General features: G+C 33.4%; 1 protein-coding gene and 1 long non-coding RNA gene across 2 annotated transcripts; one reads left to right on the top strand and one right to left on the bottom strand.

Annotated features, from left to right (window-relative positions):
• The first annotated feature begins 3,131 nt into the window (after positions 1–3,131).
• On the top strand, positions 3,132–3,885 carry LOC110711969. Its single transcript, XR_002509464.1, has 2 exons — positions 3,132–3,405; positions 3,574–3,885. It is a non-coding gene; the product is annotated as an uncharacterized LOC110711969 (long non-coding RNA).
• A 7,625-nt stretch (positions 3,886–11,510) lies between these two features.
• LOC110712016 (probable protein phosphatase 2C 50) lies at positions 11,511–19,179 on the bottom strand. The gene is made up of 5 exons (XM_021890443.1): positions 19,004–19,179; positions 17,307–18,382; positions 16,731–17,087; positions 16,526–16,631; positions 11,511–12,197 (listed from the first exon to the last, which is right to left on the bottom strand). Exons 2-5 carry the CDS (start codon positions 18,165–18,167, stop codon positions 11,863–11,865), a joined length of 1,659 nt encoding a protein of 552 aa, XP_021746135.1. The 5' UTR covers positions 18,168–18,382; positions 19,004–19,179; the 3' UTR covers positions 11,511–11,862.
• Between the last annotated feature and the right edge of the window lie 283 nt (positions 19,180–19,462).

The following is a 19,462-nucleotide window of genomic DNA, read 5'->3' as shown; positions in this document are numbered from 1 at the left end:
ACGGGCAGCTATGTGTCCTAGAAAGCTAGGAATCACACTCCCGTCAACAGGCCCACCGGGCACCTCACTCCTAACAACCCAAGAATCATTAACGGCCCTCGACCGTTTCCTGCTTGCCCCAGATACAGTGGACGCAGATGATGTGCCAGATCTGCTAACAAACCTACCATCCCTACCCTTACGCACCTCCACCATATGTGCCTCGTACATGTCATCAACCCTCTGACTGAATGGACCGTAATCATCATACGGTCCACTCCCATCGTCCACATCCTCATCCTCATATGCGCCCTCCTCCTGCTCCTCCTCCTGGTCACCCTCCTCCTGGTCACCCTCCTCAGCATCATCATCGTCATCGTCGTCCTCATCCCGACGGTGGATTCGTTCTCTACGAGCCGAGGCCGAAATAAAACGGGATCTAACATGTCTATCCCCCGACCTCTCCACTGAATAGCTTCTACTAAGAATGGCTAGATTCTTCCCCGCACCTTGACGACCCAGTGAATTCTACAAAAAATTATAAAATATATAAACATACAAAAGTTTTTTAAAAAAATAAATAACTACCTACAAACACAAAATACCAACACTTCCAACATATCGTCATTTTTATAAACATAAAATTAATAAAGATTATAAAAAATCAAACACATAATAAATAAATAGGAAATGTTACAAAAATTTCAAATTATTTCAACTAATTAAACATAGAAAAATATTATACGGCATACACAAATACACACATAATACCCTAATATATTACAAAATTTAGGATTTCAAAAAAGAATAAAAATTATTTCAAATAATTAAACATAAATACACACAAAAAAATAAATAAAAAAAACAATTACACATTAACACAAACAATTTCCACATACTACATCAATTAAGGGATAAAAAATGTTTAGTCATCAAACACAAAACAAAAAAAACATACACACAAAAAAAAAAACTGATTTTATAAAAATAAAATATACACGACTTATTAAAAAAAACACATAAAGTTGATAAATATTTAAAAAAAAATAAAACACAATAACGAAAAAAAAATAAGAAATAACACAAAATTATTTTAAATAAAAATAAATTTCTGATTTTGCGAAATAAAAAAAAAAAAAATCAAAACAAAAAAATAAAAAAAAAAATCAGAAAAAACAAAAACAAAATAAAAAAAAATTAAAACCAAAATACACAAAAACAAAATAACAAAAAAAAAATAAAAAAATAAAAAGGAGGTGGGGCGTCTGGTCTGGCCGCCACAGCCACTGGCGTGGCGTCTGGCTTGGAAGCCCAGCCACCAGGCCAGGCGTCCAAACCAAAAGCCACGCCAATGGCCCAGGCGCCAGATCTGGCCGCCACAGCCAATGGCGTGGCTTCTGGTTTGGACGCCTGGCCTGATGGCTGGGCTTCCAAGCCAGACGCCACGCCAGTGGCTCTGGCGGCCAGACCAGACGCCCCACCACCAGACACCGTTTTCTTATTTTTTTTTTTTTTTTTTTTTTAAAAAAAATATTAAATAATTACCTTTCCACCAGGTCGCCGCCTTTCCTCCGCCGTCGCCGCCGCCACCTCCTTCCCTTGCCGCCTAGACATTGTCGTATTTAGGAGTGGTAGATTTTCTTTTTTTTAGAGAGAAGTAGAGAGTGTTTTTTTTTTAAAAAATGATAAGGGCAATAATGTCTCACCAAGTCATATTTGTGGGCTTTATATAGTAATTTGCGGGCGATGTTTAACAAATCCCATAAATTAAGAGCTGAACTGAACTGAGCTGAACTGAACTGAACTGAATTTCAACGGAAGAGAACAGGCCCTAAGTCCATAAACTTCGAGTATTGGCTTTTTTAATCTATGTCCCATCCTTTTGAAAATTACACACTGTAACTTTTAACTTACAATTATGTCTCAATAGTGACCTTGTCGTTATCCTATCGTAGTGGTCACCGTTAGTGGAACCCACTTTGCATTTTTTTAAAAAAAATTCTCGATTTGTGTGTTGAAAAATATTCCGTCTATCTTTCTTTTCAAAGTTTGTACGATGTTTGAAAATGGACACACTTGGAACCATCCTGCCTAAGAAGAAATTTGATAGCTCTTTGGGAACTTCTTTCCTTTGGAAAGGCGGCGAGGGAAGAGAAAGATTAGCTGAAATAGTTGCGCTGTTAAGGGTTTTAGTGGTCATTTTGGTTCTTAAGGGTCCAAATTGAGCTAGGATTTTACCAAAAAAAAAACTTAGAAGCCCCGTTTTGTGAATTCTAAATTTAACTATGAAAATGTGAATTCACAAAATGGGGTTTCTACATTATTATTTTGCAAAATTTAAGCTCAATTTGGAATCTTATGAGAAAAATGACTCTTAAAACCTTTAGCGGAACATTTTTAAGCACGAAAATTGAGAAAAAAAATAAATAGGTGTAAAGTGGGCCCCACTAACAGCAACATGAGGTTTCAAAAAAAAAAAAAACCAGCAACATGTAACGGAGGGTTAACGAAAAGGTTACTACATAGTCGATAAATGGACCTTGAGGTTATAGCGTGGAATTTTTAAAGGGGGGCACAACGTGGAAAAGTGAACACATGAGGGTTACTGTGTAGAATTTAGGATGATTAAGAAAATACGAGTATTTAACAAAATGATATGATTTGGATTGACAATTTGCGTCGTGATAACACTTGCATAACTTAAAACAGAATTACGATTAGCAGCAGCGACAGTGAACACGCTTTAATAATCATGATCCAAACACCTAAAGGTAACAGTTATTCAAGTAAGCAATAACTTTATTTATTGACACTAGCAAATTTGACTTTTTCAAAATATTAATGTGGATTATGCACCCATTGTAATAATATAGGTGACCTAAGATGAACTAAAAGAATTAAACGAAAGAAAAAAAATTGAAAAAGAACAGCAAAGATTAGGGCTGCGCAGAGTATAGTCTAGACCACACCAAACCGCAATTTTGCGGTTTGGTGCGATTTGCGGTTTGAAATGCGCGGTTTGTGGTTTGAAAATTGCGGTGCAGTTTTCAAATTTGACCAAACCACGATTTTGCGGTTTGGTGCTGTTTCAAAAAAGTTTCAAACCAAACCGCACCGCAAACCGTTATATGATATTATAATATATATTTTTATAAACAAATATAAAAATAAAAGATCGTAAGGGTTACCGATTTTATTATGAAGTTTCTAGTAGCCGACATCTATCTCTAATTCTCATCTACTCCCGGCCCTCCACTCCCTCTTTCTTTTTCCTCTCTAAGTCTTTGTATCAATTTCTACTTTCTTTCTCCTTTAAAACTTAATATGTGAGAGATCAAGTCCATATAAATTCAGACAATCGACCACCACATGCAATCATATTGCAAATTGTCAGCCTCCACTACAAGATTCACAGAGATATCTAAAGTAAGTAGTACTTTTTTAAAAAAAAATATTTAAATCTTTGTTTAGAAATCTATCATATTCATGTTCGTTTTATACATAGTCATAGATTTTATGTAAGTAATCTGTGTATAGTCTATTTAATTTTAAATTTTGTGCACCTAATTTATTAATTTTTTTTTTTTGGTCTAGTTTGTTCGTCTCATACGTACAACAGAGTCGATTACAACGGAGTCCAAGTTCTATGGGGACTCCCCTTGCTGAAGATGTTAATGAGGAAGGATTTCTTGAGAGAGAGGATATGCCACAACCTAAACAAGATGATAATTGTGGAAAAACAGCAAATCGCAACGCACCAAACCGTATATTGCGGTGCGGTTTGTATAAAATTGCGGTTTGAAAAAAATCACAAACCGCAATTTTACGGTTTAGTGCGGTTTGAGACCCAAACCGCACCTTGCACAGCCCTAGCAAATTAAAGATTATTTGATCTTTATTTCTATAGCTCGAGCTAGCTTACAAATGAAGTTTATTACAAATGAATTGAATAATTAAAACAGAAGCTATGACCAACTATTTATATTACAACTAAATAACAACTTTGCTGATATGACTTGTTTTGTAACAAACTCGTAATTGCCTTTGCTGACATGGCATGCTCTGCAACAACCTTCTAACTGCCAATCTTGATTTCACTTCTAGAAGCTTCTAGAAATTCTAGAATATTATTAGCAGCAGTTTTATTCTCATCACCCCCCTTAAATTAGGCAGGTTAGACATGCCTAGTTTGCCAAGAAAAGAATTAAACCAAGCAATGGTTACAAGGGCATTTCTCTTCTTGATAAACAAGGAATAATCATTCTTGTTTTGCTGAAATCCCATTTTCTGTAACTCGGACAATAGTTTTGCAAACCACTGCCTATATGCCTGTTTGAGGCCATAGAGAGACTTTACTAATCTGCATATTTTCTCATCTGAGGAAGCCCTTTAGGAACTACCATATATACTTTTTCATATAAATCTCCATGCAAGAATGCATTATTCACATCCCATTGGAACAAAGACCATCCTTTAGAAGCAACAATGGCAACGAGACACCTGACTGTTCCCATCTTAACAAATGGACTTTGAAAATTTATACCAAACTTATGCGTATAGCCTATGGCAACCAATCGAACCTTTACACCCTATTAGCTTCTTACTAGCAGGAAGTTCAACTAGTATCCAAGTGTTATTCTTCTATAATGCAGCTAGCTCTTTCTCCATATATATAGCATCTACCCACTCTGATCTTTTATTGCTTGAACATAACAGGTTCTTTCAAAGTTTCAATTGTAGCAACAAATGAATGATGCGACTTGGGAAATTGAGAGTAGTGTACTAAATTACGTTACACCAATGAGAAGAAATTGATGAAACAGAATTACAAATATAATCATGCCTCTAAGTATGACGATGCCTTTCTATAATAGACTATCTAAGACTAGGAATATAATCAACTGCATCGTGATTCTCATGGACAAGATTCTTAGGAATGTCAATGTTTGAAGCTACATCAAACTTCTTGTGAAGAATTTGTTTGATCATAATTTTTTTTTTTTTTTTTCTGTTCAAGCTTGATGAAAAATGTCAAGATTTCAGAGTTAATAAATGGTGTGAAATCAGTCACTTCAGGAAGGAAAAGTGTGAAAATTGACTGATTGTTTGACTATGAAATATAAAAAGGAAAATGTTGCTCATAAAAACAACATCCCTGCAAAAATGATCTTTGTTTCAATATTCATCCCTTGTAAACTTTTTACCCTTGCTAGTAACCAATATGCAACACATAACACTGATCTCCCCCCCCCCCCCCCTTCCCTCTAGAATGACATTGGCAGTTTAGCTTGAAAGAACAAAAATCTTGCATTTTCTAAAAGATGCATGTATTTTATCTCAACAATTTCATTCTGTTGAGGAGTGTCTGTACAACTTCTATGATGTTCAATCCCTTTTTTTTATTTAAAAAGAAAAAAAATCATATCTCCTGCACAAAGCTCATTTTCTTTATTAGATCTCACTTTCTTAACTTTTAATCCAAACTGATTTGTAACATAAGCAACAAAATTGACAAAAATAGGAACTACATCTGATTTATTATTCAAAAGATACACCCAAGTCATTATACTAAAATCATCCACTATGGTAAGAAACAGATTACAACCATTATGATTTAAGACATTGTAAGGACCCCAATATCTATAAGTAGCAGCTCAAAAATTTTCTGAGACTTTATACATCTAACACCAAAGGGCAAAGGGTAATCTAGTATATTTAGATATTGGACACATTGACTTGATAGTAATCACTTACAACACCCAAATTAAAGCAACATATCGTCAAAACCTCTAACTACATCTTTAATAGCACGTTCTTCTTTCATTGATTAAAGAACTCTCCACCATATATAATCCTCTGAAATACTACCAATAAGCAATGGCTTCATCATAGAACTCTGAAGCACATTTGTCATTAGTAAAAACATCATAACAACTCATATCTACACAGATCTTGGGAATAAAAATGTGATTGAACCTGAAATTAGAAATATATAAGACATCATTCAGCACTATATATGCCATTTCCTAGATGAACGGTACCAATACGAGTAACCTTAACTCTTGTCCCATCAGGAATTGTAATGAAATCATCATGACCCTAGCACAATGATACTCACTAAAATATGACAAATCATAGAATATGTTATATGTGGCTCCATTATCCATTATTCAAGGAAATGGTGCAGAAGAAATGAGTTTACTTGCCACATAAGCTAACTTAGATGATCCTGCAGCACTTAAACCATCATTCTGCTTTGCATAATACTCCACCATTTGTTGATATTGCTCATTAGAAAATGGCAAATCCTATTGTTTTGAATCCATGTTCACTCATAAATCTTCTGAAGTATAGTAGCAACCCTTTTTCCTTTACCAAATCTTTAAGGATGACCATTCACCTTGTAATACCTCTGAATATTATGACCAGGAATCTTACAATGATCACAGTAATAGTTAACTCTCTTGTTATCATTGTAAGACCTTTGTCATGTGCCATGATAATTGTTCAATCTTGGAGCATCATGGAACCTTATGTTGCCTACTGCAAAAGCCATTGGTTAATCTGTATCTGGCTTATAGGTCCGCTTGTGTTTCTCTTCTTGTACTAGCAATCTGTAAGCATGAGTAATAACGGGCAAAGGCTGCATGAGTAACAGATTACCTTTGACAATCTCAAAACCAACATTCAATTTCATCAATAATTGAATCAATCTTCTATCTTGCTAGGATTTCAACAATTTTTGAGTGGTTAGACAAGAACAGTTCGTATAATTGTAGGATTGAAATAATCCAATTGATCCCAAAACCTCTTGATTTTGGTGAAAAATATTATAACATCATTTGTACCTTGATTTATGTCATTCAAACTCTGATGTAAAGTATACAACACTGACCCTAATGATGATACACCAAAACGCTCTTGAAGAATCAACCAGATCTCTCTTGTTGTATTGAAGCAAAACACACTTCTTGCCAAATTTTGATCCAAAACTCCAACAATCCAGGAAATTAACATGTTATTGAAACTTTCCCGGGATTTAATCAATTCATATTTTGGATTTGGATTTATAATGCTACCATCGATGAAACCTAGCTGTTTTAGCTAATAAGCTAATCATCATTGATCTCTTCCAATCACTATAAGCTTCACTTGTAAATTTCTTTGAAACCAATTTCATTCCTAGATTGTCGAAAGGATGAATATAGTAAGGTGGGGAAGTATTTTGTGATGGATCTAGTGTTTGATTTTGTGCCATTTTTTAGCATAAATTTGAACTAAAATTTCTGAAATGAAAATGTTTAAAACGAAGAACTAAGCGTTTCCCAGAATTGTACCAAAAGCTCTGATACCATGTAATAATCTGTGATCTAAGATTAACTGAAAGAATTAAACGAATTAAAGAATGAACAAGAAAAGCATAAAATATTTGATCTTTATTTCTGTAGCTCGAGCTTACAAATGAAGTTTATGACAAATAAATTGAATAACTAAAACAGGAGCTAGGATCAACTAATTTATACAACACTTGTTCAAGACAAGCATAGATTTACAACACTAGCAGATAAGGGGAAAAGGATAGGCACGAAAACTAAGTACCAAGCTACCAAAGTTGTAACACCCCTCCATAAAGAAAATCTAAATGATAAAGGAGGGAAAAAAACATAAAAATAAAGTAAGGGTCTGTTCTCATACGTTGAAATTCAGTTCAGATTAGTTTATGTCTAATGATATTGCTAATGATATAAAGCCAAATTTCATTCTTTTAAGCTCTTATTACAATGACGATAATAATAATAATAATAATAATAATAATAATAATAATAACAATAATAATAATAATAATAATAATAATAATAACAACAACAAAAAATTTAAACTTTTATTTTATTTTATTTTATTTTAATTTTTTTAAAAAAGTGTTTTGTGTTCTTTTGTCATAATACTATTTTATTTTTAAATTATATAGTATATGTGGTTAAAATGTTTTGGGGTTTCATGTTTATAATATATTTTCCATAAATATTATAATTATAAAGTATATTTTTCATAAATATTTTAATATGTACATATGTATATACACATATGTATAGTAATAAATAATCAATAAATAATCAAAGATCACTAATCCGTAGTTAAAAATCACTAATTACTAAGTTCAGTTCAGCTCAGTTCAGTTAAGTTCAGTTCAGTTCAGCTGATTTCAGTCAATGAGAACATGCCCTTTAACACTGTCTTCCACATAAATCCAAGGAATCCATCACATACGTTGCAGTTCTTAACATCATTTTCATATATTTTATGGTAAGTGGCATGCTATGTTGCATATACCAATAGGCAATTGGACAGAATAATCTATTATCAAACCTTACACTAAAGTGACTAAAATAGGCTAATGAGGTCATTATTTAATTTATCTCTTGGATTTATTAGGAAACTCTTCTTACACTCAAAAGCAATTGGTCTTAGGTGCATCCTCATGCACCTAAGATAGGTGCAACAAGTGAAGGCCCAAAACGTGCGGCCCAAATTAATAACCAGACAACATATCCGCGGTCCGCCAAAATCAACACTACACTCTACAAAATGAACATTTAGTAAAAAAATATGAACATGAAAAAAATGAACATTTAATAATAAAAAATGAACACGTAAAAAAATGAACATTTAATACTTATAATGCATATATTTCATAATCATATTATTTTTTATTTTTTCAAATTTTTATGTTCATAATTAAATGCATAATATTCATAATAATATTTTATATGTTCATATATAATTTCAAATATTCATAATGTAAATATGTGTTGTTCATGAAATAGTAATTAAATCTGTTTATGCATATGTTGTCTTTCTTAAATGTTTATGCTCATATTTTTTACGTATATGTTCATACTTTAAATGCTTATATTCACTTTAAGAAAACCAATGCTTACGTTCATATTTTGAAATGTAATAATCACTTTCTGAAATGCATAAGTTCATATTTTTTTATGCCTATGTTCACTTTCTGAAAAGATAATGTTCACATGTAAGCGAACCTATGCATATGTTCATTATTTGGATACCTTATATTCTTAGAATGTTTTAAAACGTTCATAATATAAATATTTGTTGTTCATATGATAAATATTCTTAAGTATATATTACGAAGTAATGTTTATAAAATATGTTCATATTTTGAATGCATATGTTCACTCTCTAAAATGCATATATTCATATTTTGAATACTTATGTTTACATTCTTAAATGCATATGTTCATACATTTTTTATACATGCGTTCACTTACAAGGACCCAATGCATATGTTCATATTTTGAATGCGTATGTTCATTTTCTAAAATACATATACTCACATTTGTAATGCATATGTTCATATTTTTAATACTTATAATGCGTATGTTTTAATTTTTATGTAATAAATGTTCATTTTTAGTATACTAAATGATCATTTTTAGTTACTAAATGTTCATTTTGTACTAAATGTTCACTTTTAAAGTACATCGTGTTCATTTTTTTCCAAAAATTATTCACAAATATTAGCAACTTAATTAAAAAAATCAAAATCGTAATTAAAAAAAAAAAAATTTAAGATGCAGCAATTCAATAATTCATCACAAATTCATCGACCATAATTTTTGCAATATCGATTAAAAATTAAACCTAATACTTACAAAATCAAATGAAATTCATCACATATTCAACAGTTGAATTAATATTCAAATAATCAAATTCATCCCAAATTAAACCCAAATTCATCAATCTAATTGATATCCATCATAGCAAATTCATAGAAACTAACTTGCATTGATCTTTTCGGGAATAACAATCAAATTCATCTATTCAATTCACAAAATCAATGGAAGATAAAAATAGAAAAAACAGAGGAGAGAGAAAGTTTAATCAATGGAAAATAAAAATAGAAAAAACAGGGAAGAGAAAAAGTTTATGAAAGTGGTCGAAAGTATAGAATTCAGAGAAAATTTTGATGAAAAATTTGATGAAAAATTTGATGAATATTATTATATAAATAAAAAGTGAAGAAAAAATTTAAAAAAAGGGGAAAAAAATCATAAAGAAAAGAAGAATTACAGGAAGAATAATATCTGGAAAAAAAAAAGATAAAGGTGGACTGCATTTCATACACTAAAAGTTGCGTTTAAGGGGTGTTGCACCTATTTTACATGCACAAACATGCACCTAAGAATATGCCTGCTTTGAGAAAGAGCTCAAGGCATGTTGTGCATCACTGCATTGTAGGCCTTCGTTGTATTTTTATCAACTTAGCCCACTTAGTTATCATGCAAGATAATAATGGGCTAATGGCTAACTTTACTTATCTCAACAATATAAAATGAGTCTGAAGACTTGTGGTTAGACCTGGCAAACAGGTCATTCAGGTCGGGTCATTCAAGTTGGGTTCAAGTTGGGTCAATTCAGGTCGGGTTAAGTTCGGGCCAGTAAATGTTCGGGTCGGGTTTGGGTCGAGTCGGGTTGATTTGGGTTTCGGGTCAAAATCGGGTTAGCACTTCGGGTCAAGTTCGGGTCGGGTCTGTTCGGGTTGGGTCAATTTTTAAGATCAATTTTCGGGTCAATTTCGGGTCGGGTCAAATTCGGATCGAGTCACTTCAGGTCGGGTCTATTCGGGTTAAATTTGTGTCGGGTCACCAAAATAGATTCACTTTAAAAAAATAGTTGGAAAAATAAAGTAAAATCGTTAAAAAAATAAATAAATAAAAAATCATGAGTACCTATTTCGTAGGAAATAAAGAAGCCCTAAACTAAGTAATTCACTATTTCACCCTATTCACTTAGGATTCGGGTCGGGTCACTACGGGTCGTGTCGATTCGGTCAATCAATTTGGGTTAAAATCGAGTCGGGTCATATCGGGTTTCGAGTCATTTCGGGTCGGGTCAAGTTCGGGTTTCGGGTCAGGTCATTCGGGTTGGGTCACTTCGGGTCATGTTCAGGTCAACTCTTTTTCGGGTCGGGTCGGGTTAGTTCGGTTCGGGTCATTTTCAAGTCAACTTTCGGGTTATGAGTCGGGTCATTCGGGTCGGGTCAATCAGGTCGGGTCAGGATTGCCAAGTCTACTTGTGGTTTATCTACAACTGAGCTAGGCAGAGCACATGACTTGTCAAAAAAAGTTAAATGATAGGAGGGATAACTCAAGTGGTTAAAAGCTTCCCTTCCAAAGCTTCCCTTCCAATCTCGAGGAATGTTGGAATCAATTCTCATCACCCGTCCTAGTGGCTCAACACCCCAAAAAATATAAAGTTTTCGTGTAACAGTATTATAATAAGTGAAGTTAAAGGTAGCTCACTGGTTGAATTGTTGGGCCTGTTGGCAGCATCCTTCACATATCAAGAGAGCACAAAGGCCAGTAAGGCGCAGCAAAGAAAGTGTGTGCTCCCTCCACGAGTTCTTCTCCCTTGAGTCCCTTCACTAATTATTCCATTCATGTATTCAACCAACAGCCATAACTCAATCTCATACAAATCAAATTTCTCGAATGTACGGATAGTGCTTCTCATTTGTGAATATAACTATCACAATCAATAATCAATTACCTTAGCAAAGAAAAATGCACAATTTATTGATCCCTTTAGGCTAATTATCAAACTATCAGCGCGTGCATGACATTTTATGTCATCCACTCCACTAATTGGGTATACATAACATATATACATCATGCTACTCCAGGAGCTCCTTACAAAAACTATACGGAGCTACTTGGCTATTTGTTACCATATAGCTCAGATGATATTTCTATATCATGTCTAAAGAAAAAACAAAGAGAAAACCTCATAACTAAGACTTGAGTAAAAAGATTGTAAAAAATATTACTAACTCCACTCTCAAATAGGGCGGTGTTACCTCTAAGTTTTGCATTTCAACTTCCTATGAGGTTTCAAATCCACCACGATAACCGTGATGTTATCCTTGCTACCCTTTTGTAAAGCAAGCTTGGCAAGGTAATCGGCTGCAGCTTGAGCAGCAGGATCAATACTCTTTCCCCGCTCCAGGGACATGCTGCCTCCATTCTTTTTATGCCACAGCAAAATTCGCCTTCGTGCTGCTTCACAGGCTTCTTCATTCGTCAGCACATCCCATAAGCCATCACTAGCTAAAATGAGGCAATCATCGTCCTTCAACCTAGGAATTACCATTACTTCTGGATCTGGAATAATCCACGGCTTTAGATATCTATCCCCTGGAAAAGCAAATGAAAGTGCAAAAGTATAAGCAAATTGAAACAAAGTATTACCTTGATAAAATACGAATTAAATAGAATTAACAGATTTTTTTAACACTATAACCCCATTAATCCATGCAGTCCTCAAACCTCATTGTTTGACTATGCAAGGGATGCAGAATGCACCTGCAACCAGGGGTAAGCCTTTATACCTGACAGGACTTTATAGTTTATAACAAGGCATTGTAAAGCTACACCAAGTGCAGCACAATGGTCAGTATGTATCTAAATTCGCGACATCACTATCACTGCACCAATCTAACAACTTAAACAACTCATGTCTTCAAAATTGAATCTCATTCCACCAGATATATATGAAGTACTTAATTGAAAACATGGCCTAAGGCTCTATTAAACACAATTACCTATTTAGCATTTCCCAGAATTTTCTTAACATGGGAAAATACACGTGTTTGAATGGAACCTTTTCAGAATGTAGATTGTAAACATTCATCATTAGAAAAATAAACCCGAATTTTTTTGTTAAGAAGAATGCAGTTCCAAGGTTGGAAACATTTCAGAAAGCACTGCCGTATATATGAAGTACTTAATTGAAAACATGGCCTAAGGCTCTATTAAACACAATTACCTATTTAGCATTTCCCAGAATTTTCTTAACATGGGAAAATACACGTGTTTGAATGGAACCTTTTCAGAATGTAGATTGTAAACATTCATCATTAGAAAAATAAACCCGAATTTTTTTGTTAAGAAGAATGCAGTTCCAAGGTTGGAAACATTTCAGAAAGCACTGCCGTATTTTCCAAAGAATGCCTTCCTATCCTCCACTTCCTCCCCCTTCCTCTCCAATATGTTTAACAAATGAACCAAACAATGAAAAGTGACATTCGAAAGCTGGATTCTGAAAGGTTTTCCCTGATACATAAAATTCAGGAAATTTTGCAAAAAACCACCTTTTAAATCTTGTTTTTTTTGCATTTAACCACCTTTTAAAAAAAATGTTGCAAAAAAACCACCAATTTTAAAAATTTTGTTGCAACTTACCACCAATTCAAGGTAAAACAATTGATAAATTTGGCTAAAAAAGTGGTTATTTGCAACAAATTTTTTAAAATTGGTGGTCTTTTGCAACATTTTTTTTAAAAGGTGGTTATATGCAAAAAAATAAGATTTAAAAGGTGGTTTTTTGCAAAATTTTCTAAAATTCAGCTCCCAAAAAAATTATTTTGAAACCAAACATAACTCAAATTCCCTTACCCTGAAATACTGAATAGAGTTTATTACCATTATACTAGGGACCCATATAGAAGTGGAGCACCCAAGGAGAAAAGCAAAAATGAAAGGAATAATATCATTTTTTTATACTTGGTGTGCACTTTCTTGAAGAAGTGGCAATGGAACCCACATGTTTGACCAATGCATCAGGCACGATATATCTTTCACTGCTGAATTTGGAACCTGGCAACATCATCAGAAGTTGTAAAGCAATGTAATCAACTTTCTACCACCCCCTTATAACAATCGTATCTTCCAGCTGATCCTAAGTTTTACGAGTAACAGATAAGCGTTTCTCTTTTTCCTGGCTCACTGTAGCTCAATAAAAGGAGTCTCTAAAGCACTATGCTTGACACAACTGTGGAGACAATTGTGCATCAGCGACTGGAACAAATGCAGTGCTATCGCAATAGTTTCATGAAGTGAGAGAACAATTATATGACAGTCTTATTTCATATTACCACATGACGTGCATCTGGTAACTAATCTTATATTTGTATATAACATGTCTAATAATACGGGAAAGTGGATAACAATTAACATAAATAGCAAAACCAATAAAAAAAAAGGTCAATAACTAATAATATAAGAAGCATAATTAGATACCCTATTTGCATATTTAGTTACCAATAGTGCTAAATTTCACAATTAGTAAAGCTTTTATACTTTTAGTTGTCCTTTATTGCTCAATTAGCTACCCTATTTGCATATCAATATCAATCAATATAAATTATAAAAACACAATGGCAAGACATACAATCCCACCATATGTTGCCATTGCTTATGTGGCGTCATGTCGTACTACAATCAATCAGTAATGTTTCCTCATTAAAAAAAATTGTAATTTGTTAGCGGTAATATTTAACCACCGCTCCAATGACACAACTTATGACAATAAAGTCATATTAGAAAGGGTTATTCTCATTCCATAAACCCTAAAATTTTAAATGTCAACTTATATGTGTATATTTCAACAACAATATGATTACAAAATTAATTTCATTTCTTTCATTTACTCATTCATAGTTTTTATATATAGGTAAATATGTAACCTAAAAATGCACATGTAAAGGGTTTTCTATTAACCACAAAATACGTTTGCTTTAGCAAGGAATTTTGTATGACAACCGAAGAATAAAATCATTTTAACAAATAAATTAAACTTATGTAAAATTTAAGTTATTGCAGATTGAGTAATGAATTTTAATGTTCAATAATATTTGCAAAAATAAACAATTGTTTTTTTTAATAAAACAATGACCCAAGGCATCGCCTAGGCCAAAAAATAGATTAGCCAACAAAAGTGCTAATGATATGCTAATATCATAGTGGTATTACCCGATAGGGTCATCATAAGTAGACAGACTAGACTTGAAAAGGATAAGATTTTAATTTAGTTCACATTCTCAAGCATGCTTGTAGAGCAGAATCATCTTAATAGATTCGCTAAATGATACCATGAATAACTAACCCAAGAGTTTGAATTACAACCACTGATCACGTTGAATTCATCAATTACAACAACACTGATAACAAAGAAACCCAACATTGCCCTATGTGGACTTTACTATGTTCACAATGTTAAATGTCTGGACATGATGGGACAATATCAACCCAACATTCATCCCCCTACTATAGGTACAGTTTTTGGTGATCAAAACAGTCTTATATAGCTAGTCAAATTTCATAGAATAAGATCCTGGATAATAGAACAGTCTCCAATCAAGTATCTCCACATGAAAAGTCAAAGCTCATACAGAGGTTGATTTGATTAATAACCAAACTAGTTTTTGGCCCGGACGATGCCTCGGCTCATTGTTTTATTAAAAAAATCAATTAATTGAACATCAAAATACATTATTCAATCTGCAGTAGCCTTAATTTAATATTTGTTTTATTTATTCATTAAAAGGATTTTATCTTCGGTAGTCATTAAAAATTCCTTAATAAAGTAAACGTATTTTTTGGTGAATAAAAAAACCTTTAAAATTGTTATGCATATTTAGGTTACATATAATCAAAATACATATAATCTATATATAAGAATTATGAATGAGTAAATGAAATAAATGAGATGAATTTTGTAATCATATATATTGTTGTTGATATTACACATAAGCTGACAGTTAAAATTTTAGAATTTATGAATGCGATTAACACTATTTAATATGACTTCATTGTCATACGTTATGTCATTGCAGCAGTGAGGTCATGGGTTCAATTATCACAAATTACAATTTTTACAGTGGGAAAACGTTGGTGATTGATTGTAGTACGACATGACGCCACATAAGTAATGGTGACATGTGGCGGGATTCCATGTCTTGCCATTGAGTTTTAGTAATAATATATTGATTAGCACTAGGCTGATTCCTATAGAGCATATAATAAATAAAGTTTATAAAACAATCGCAAAAGTTGGTTGAACTTGCAAGTTGCAAACACGACTCAACGAATTACAAATCTAATCTTGTGTTACCTAATTCCCCAAACAGCCCCACCAACTGAGAAAGTGAATTATAAATGAAAGTGGTACATTTTTTGCCTAATTTAACAAATAAGGTACCTATGCAGTCTAATAAATCATCTAGATTTAGCTAATAATTCATGCAGCTAAGCCATCAATGAAATCTGTTTTTAAGATGTTAGCTCATTGCTTCCACTCTAACCTATTGCACTGATTTGTAATGGATTCTACTAAACCAAAAATGAAATGATTCACAACTGTTTAGATTAAAAATAAAAATAAAAAGTAAAATAAAAAAAAAAAAATAAAAAAAAAATAAAAAAAAACCCTAGCCAAAAGTGGTAAGGTTAGATATTTGGTTGCTTCATATTCTGCAACAGAAGCCATGATCTTTATATCAAAGTACCAAAAAAAAAAATTCAGGTTGAGAATATGAATTAATATAGACCTTGCGAGATGTTGCAATATTCTTGTATCATGACAAAAACAATAAGCAAAAAATCTTGAAACAGCAAGAAGCCCAAAATTATGTACTGTTAACTAGGGAGACAAGAATAGCTTTGCAAAGTGTGAAATCACTAACCAATTGACCTTGACATTGCAAGTACACCAAAAACACGGTAGCCATTCCATTGTATGACTTTTCCATCTGCAGCTTCTATCCTATCCAATTCATCTTTTCGGTCAGGCTGAAAACAAAATGACAGGCGAGATGAAGATCAATCATCACATCCAAGCAGTTACTGAAGTGAGGAAAAAAAATGACAAGAATATAACGTATGTCTTACTTTATGATCAACTGACAAAGGCATGGGTGCTTTTGCACGACATAGCACTGCCCTTGAATCACCACAGTTAGCTACTAGGATATGTGTTGAGCAAACAACAGCCACAATAGCTGTTGACCCAACAGTCTCAGGTGCGATGGGTTCAAGACTAGTCTCAGGTGAATCATCATTCACACCAGCATGGTCTTGATGAACTCCTCCAACCTCAGCATCAATTTTATGAAAAGCACGAAAGAATGCTTTTTCCCATTTCTCCTCTGAGTTATCTAGAAAACTTCCATTTTGGGAACCCCTCTTCATAAATTCTATCTCTTCAGACAATGCAACATGGAGATGATCTCGGCAATAATTAGCAACCTAAATAAAAAACAATCAAATAATAAGATCAATAATTTGCGTAATATAACCCTCTTTATACAAAAACCATTAGTGCTATTCTTGCAACTTTAAAAAAAAGACAAATATAAACTAGAGGTCCGAAAATTGGTCAATCTTAATTGCATCACGCCATCACGGCCACAAGTATAGACCAAACGCATCTGCAGCAAACTGAAGAAACAATACACCAATATTTACCTGAGAACCTCCATGTCCATCATAGACAGCATAAAAATGTGCAGTCTGACTCATTCCATTCAATATGTGGTCTCCGGCCAAAACTTTTATTGGAAGCTTTTGGAGACACGGTATAACAGCAAGAGCATCTTCCATTTCTGGTCTCCTCCCACAGATAGATGTGAAACCCCAAAGAGGTATAGAACCCATTTCAAATATGCAATGGCTGCTCTTTGTTCTGTTGATCTTATCATGCGATGCTTCAAGAAGACCCATCGTCATATTTCGATCATGTCGACGAGTATCGTCCACATCAAGATCTTCTGCAACTGCAAACACATCTCTAACAGGCTTCGACATTGAATTTGATCCCATAGTATTATACTTTTGGGGGGCAAATGATTGGGTGTTCTTCTCGGTATCACTTGAGGCTGGTGAGTTTGCATCAGAATTAGACTCGACAACTAGGGATTCCTCACCATAATTGCTGCTATTTTCACTAGCCAAAGACTGTGAGTAGGATACAAAATCTTCTTCCCCGTTTTCCTGACCAATGATATCATTAGAAACACCAGAACTATGATTGGAGACCACCACCCTCAGTAATTCAGGCTCTTCCTTGTGATTCTTAACACAGAAAGATTCTACAGATGTACTGAGTTTGGCAGGCTGATCATTGCAATTAAAAACCTTATTCCCAACAGTACTAGGCACCAAGAGTGCTTTTGTTTCAGGTCTATCCGGAGACAGGCTATACGAATTCGCTTTCAGCACAAGCCCAGCAAGCTGCAGAGGCGTACTAATAGCCTTATCCTCACTAACAAGATTGCCAATCATTAACGGCATACTAACTGCTTTCGGAATCTCCTCCACAAACTCCATCTATCATAAACCAATTAACACAATTTCACCTTTCTTCCCACTTCAGTATGAGTCATAAGTGTTGATCACGAAACTCGGATAAGGAATCCGGTGCCAAATCAACTTCTCAATCACTCAACACCAAGGCAAAAACTACCAAGTTCATCAAATAGGCGGTACCTAAATCTATTCAAAATCACCTTCCTCTCTCCCCTCACTACTCCCCACAAATATTACTGCTCAAACAAACAAAAATAAACAGCAACAAAGATCAAACAAAATTTTGATCAGTTTATTATCAATAAATCCTGTACAATTTTACTAAATACCCAATTCCATTTCATATAAATCTAACACCATTTCTTTTCAAGTAACCCTTATCAATCAAATGAACTCAAATCCTTTCAAATAATCTAATTACTAATAACCCAGAAAATTATGAAAAAAAAAAAATAAAAACCAACAAGAACGTTTTTTTAATTTTATTTCTATTTACGATTCCGAAAATCTCAAAAATTAGAGATAAAGCAAAGGGTCATGAAAATTTTTAACAATAACAATAACTATATAAAAAAAATAATCACATGAATGCCCTTATTCCCAAATTAAAAAGTCCACTGTATGTTACCCAGATCTGAGGCAATCTTTCTGCACCCTTCAATCATCTGTACCTTTCAACTTCACCAAATCACAAAATTAATCTACCCCAGAAAAAACCCAGATAATAAAATGAAGAAACTCAACTTAATTCATCATTAATATTCAAGAAAAAAAGAAATACATTAATAATTATAATTACTATTAAAAAAAATAAACCAATAAAAGGGGCTAGAAGATGAGGCGACAGAGTTGCTTACCAGTATATAAGAGCTGAGAGAAGGAGAGAATGAGAAGAAGAAGACGCAACAGAAATTAAAGCAAGAAAAATGCTTTTTAGTAATTAATTAAAATAAATTTGATTAATGAAATGTAATTAATCCTAATATAATCTGTATTAAAGTTTGGAAATTTGAAAGATTTGTTTATTTTAACGGATAAAACAAGTAAATGGGAAATAATTAGGGGAGAAATTAAAGGTGAAAGTGACAATGGAGGGGAGAACACATACACGTGTCACAACCGATGAAACCAAGAAAAGTGGTATGGTATTTTTTTTTTTTAGGTGAACGCAAGCTCCCTTTTTGCTTGTTTTACTTAACAAAATTGTCATCATGTAATAATGAAAACAAACAGAATAAGCATGGAAAGTTTGGTGGGAAACAATCTTTATATAGGGTATTATACTTGTTAGTTTTATTCCCATTATGCACAATAAG

This window comes from Chenopodium quinoa, unplaced genomic scaffold (genome assembly GCF_001683475.1).
Source record: "Chenopodium quinoa cultivar QQ74 unplaced genomic scaffold, ASM168347v1, whole genome shotgun sequence".
In the NCBI taxonomy this organism is placed as follows: domain Eukaryota; kingdom Viridiplantae; phylum Streptophyta; class Magnoliopsida; order Caryophyllales; family Amaranthaceae; genus Chenopodium; species Chenopodium quinoa.
This window is presented reverse-complemented; position numbering and strand designations above follow the sequence as displayed.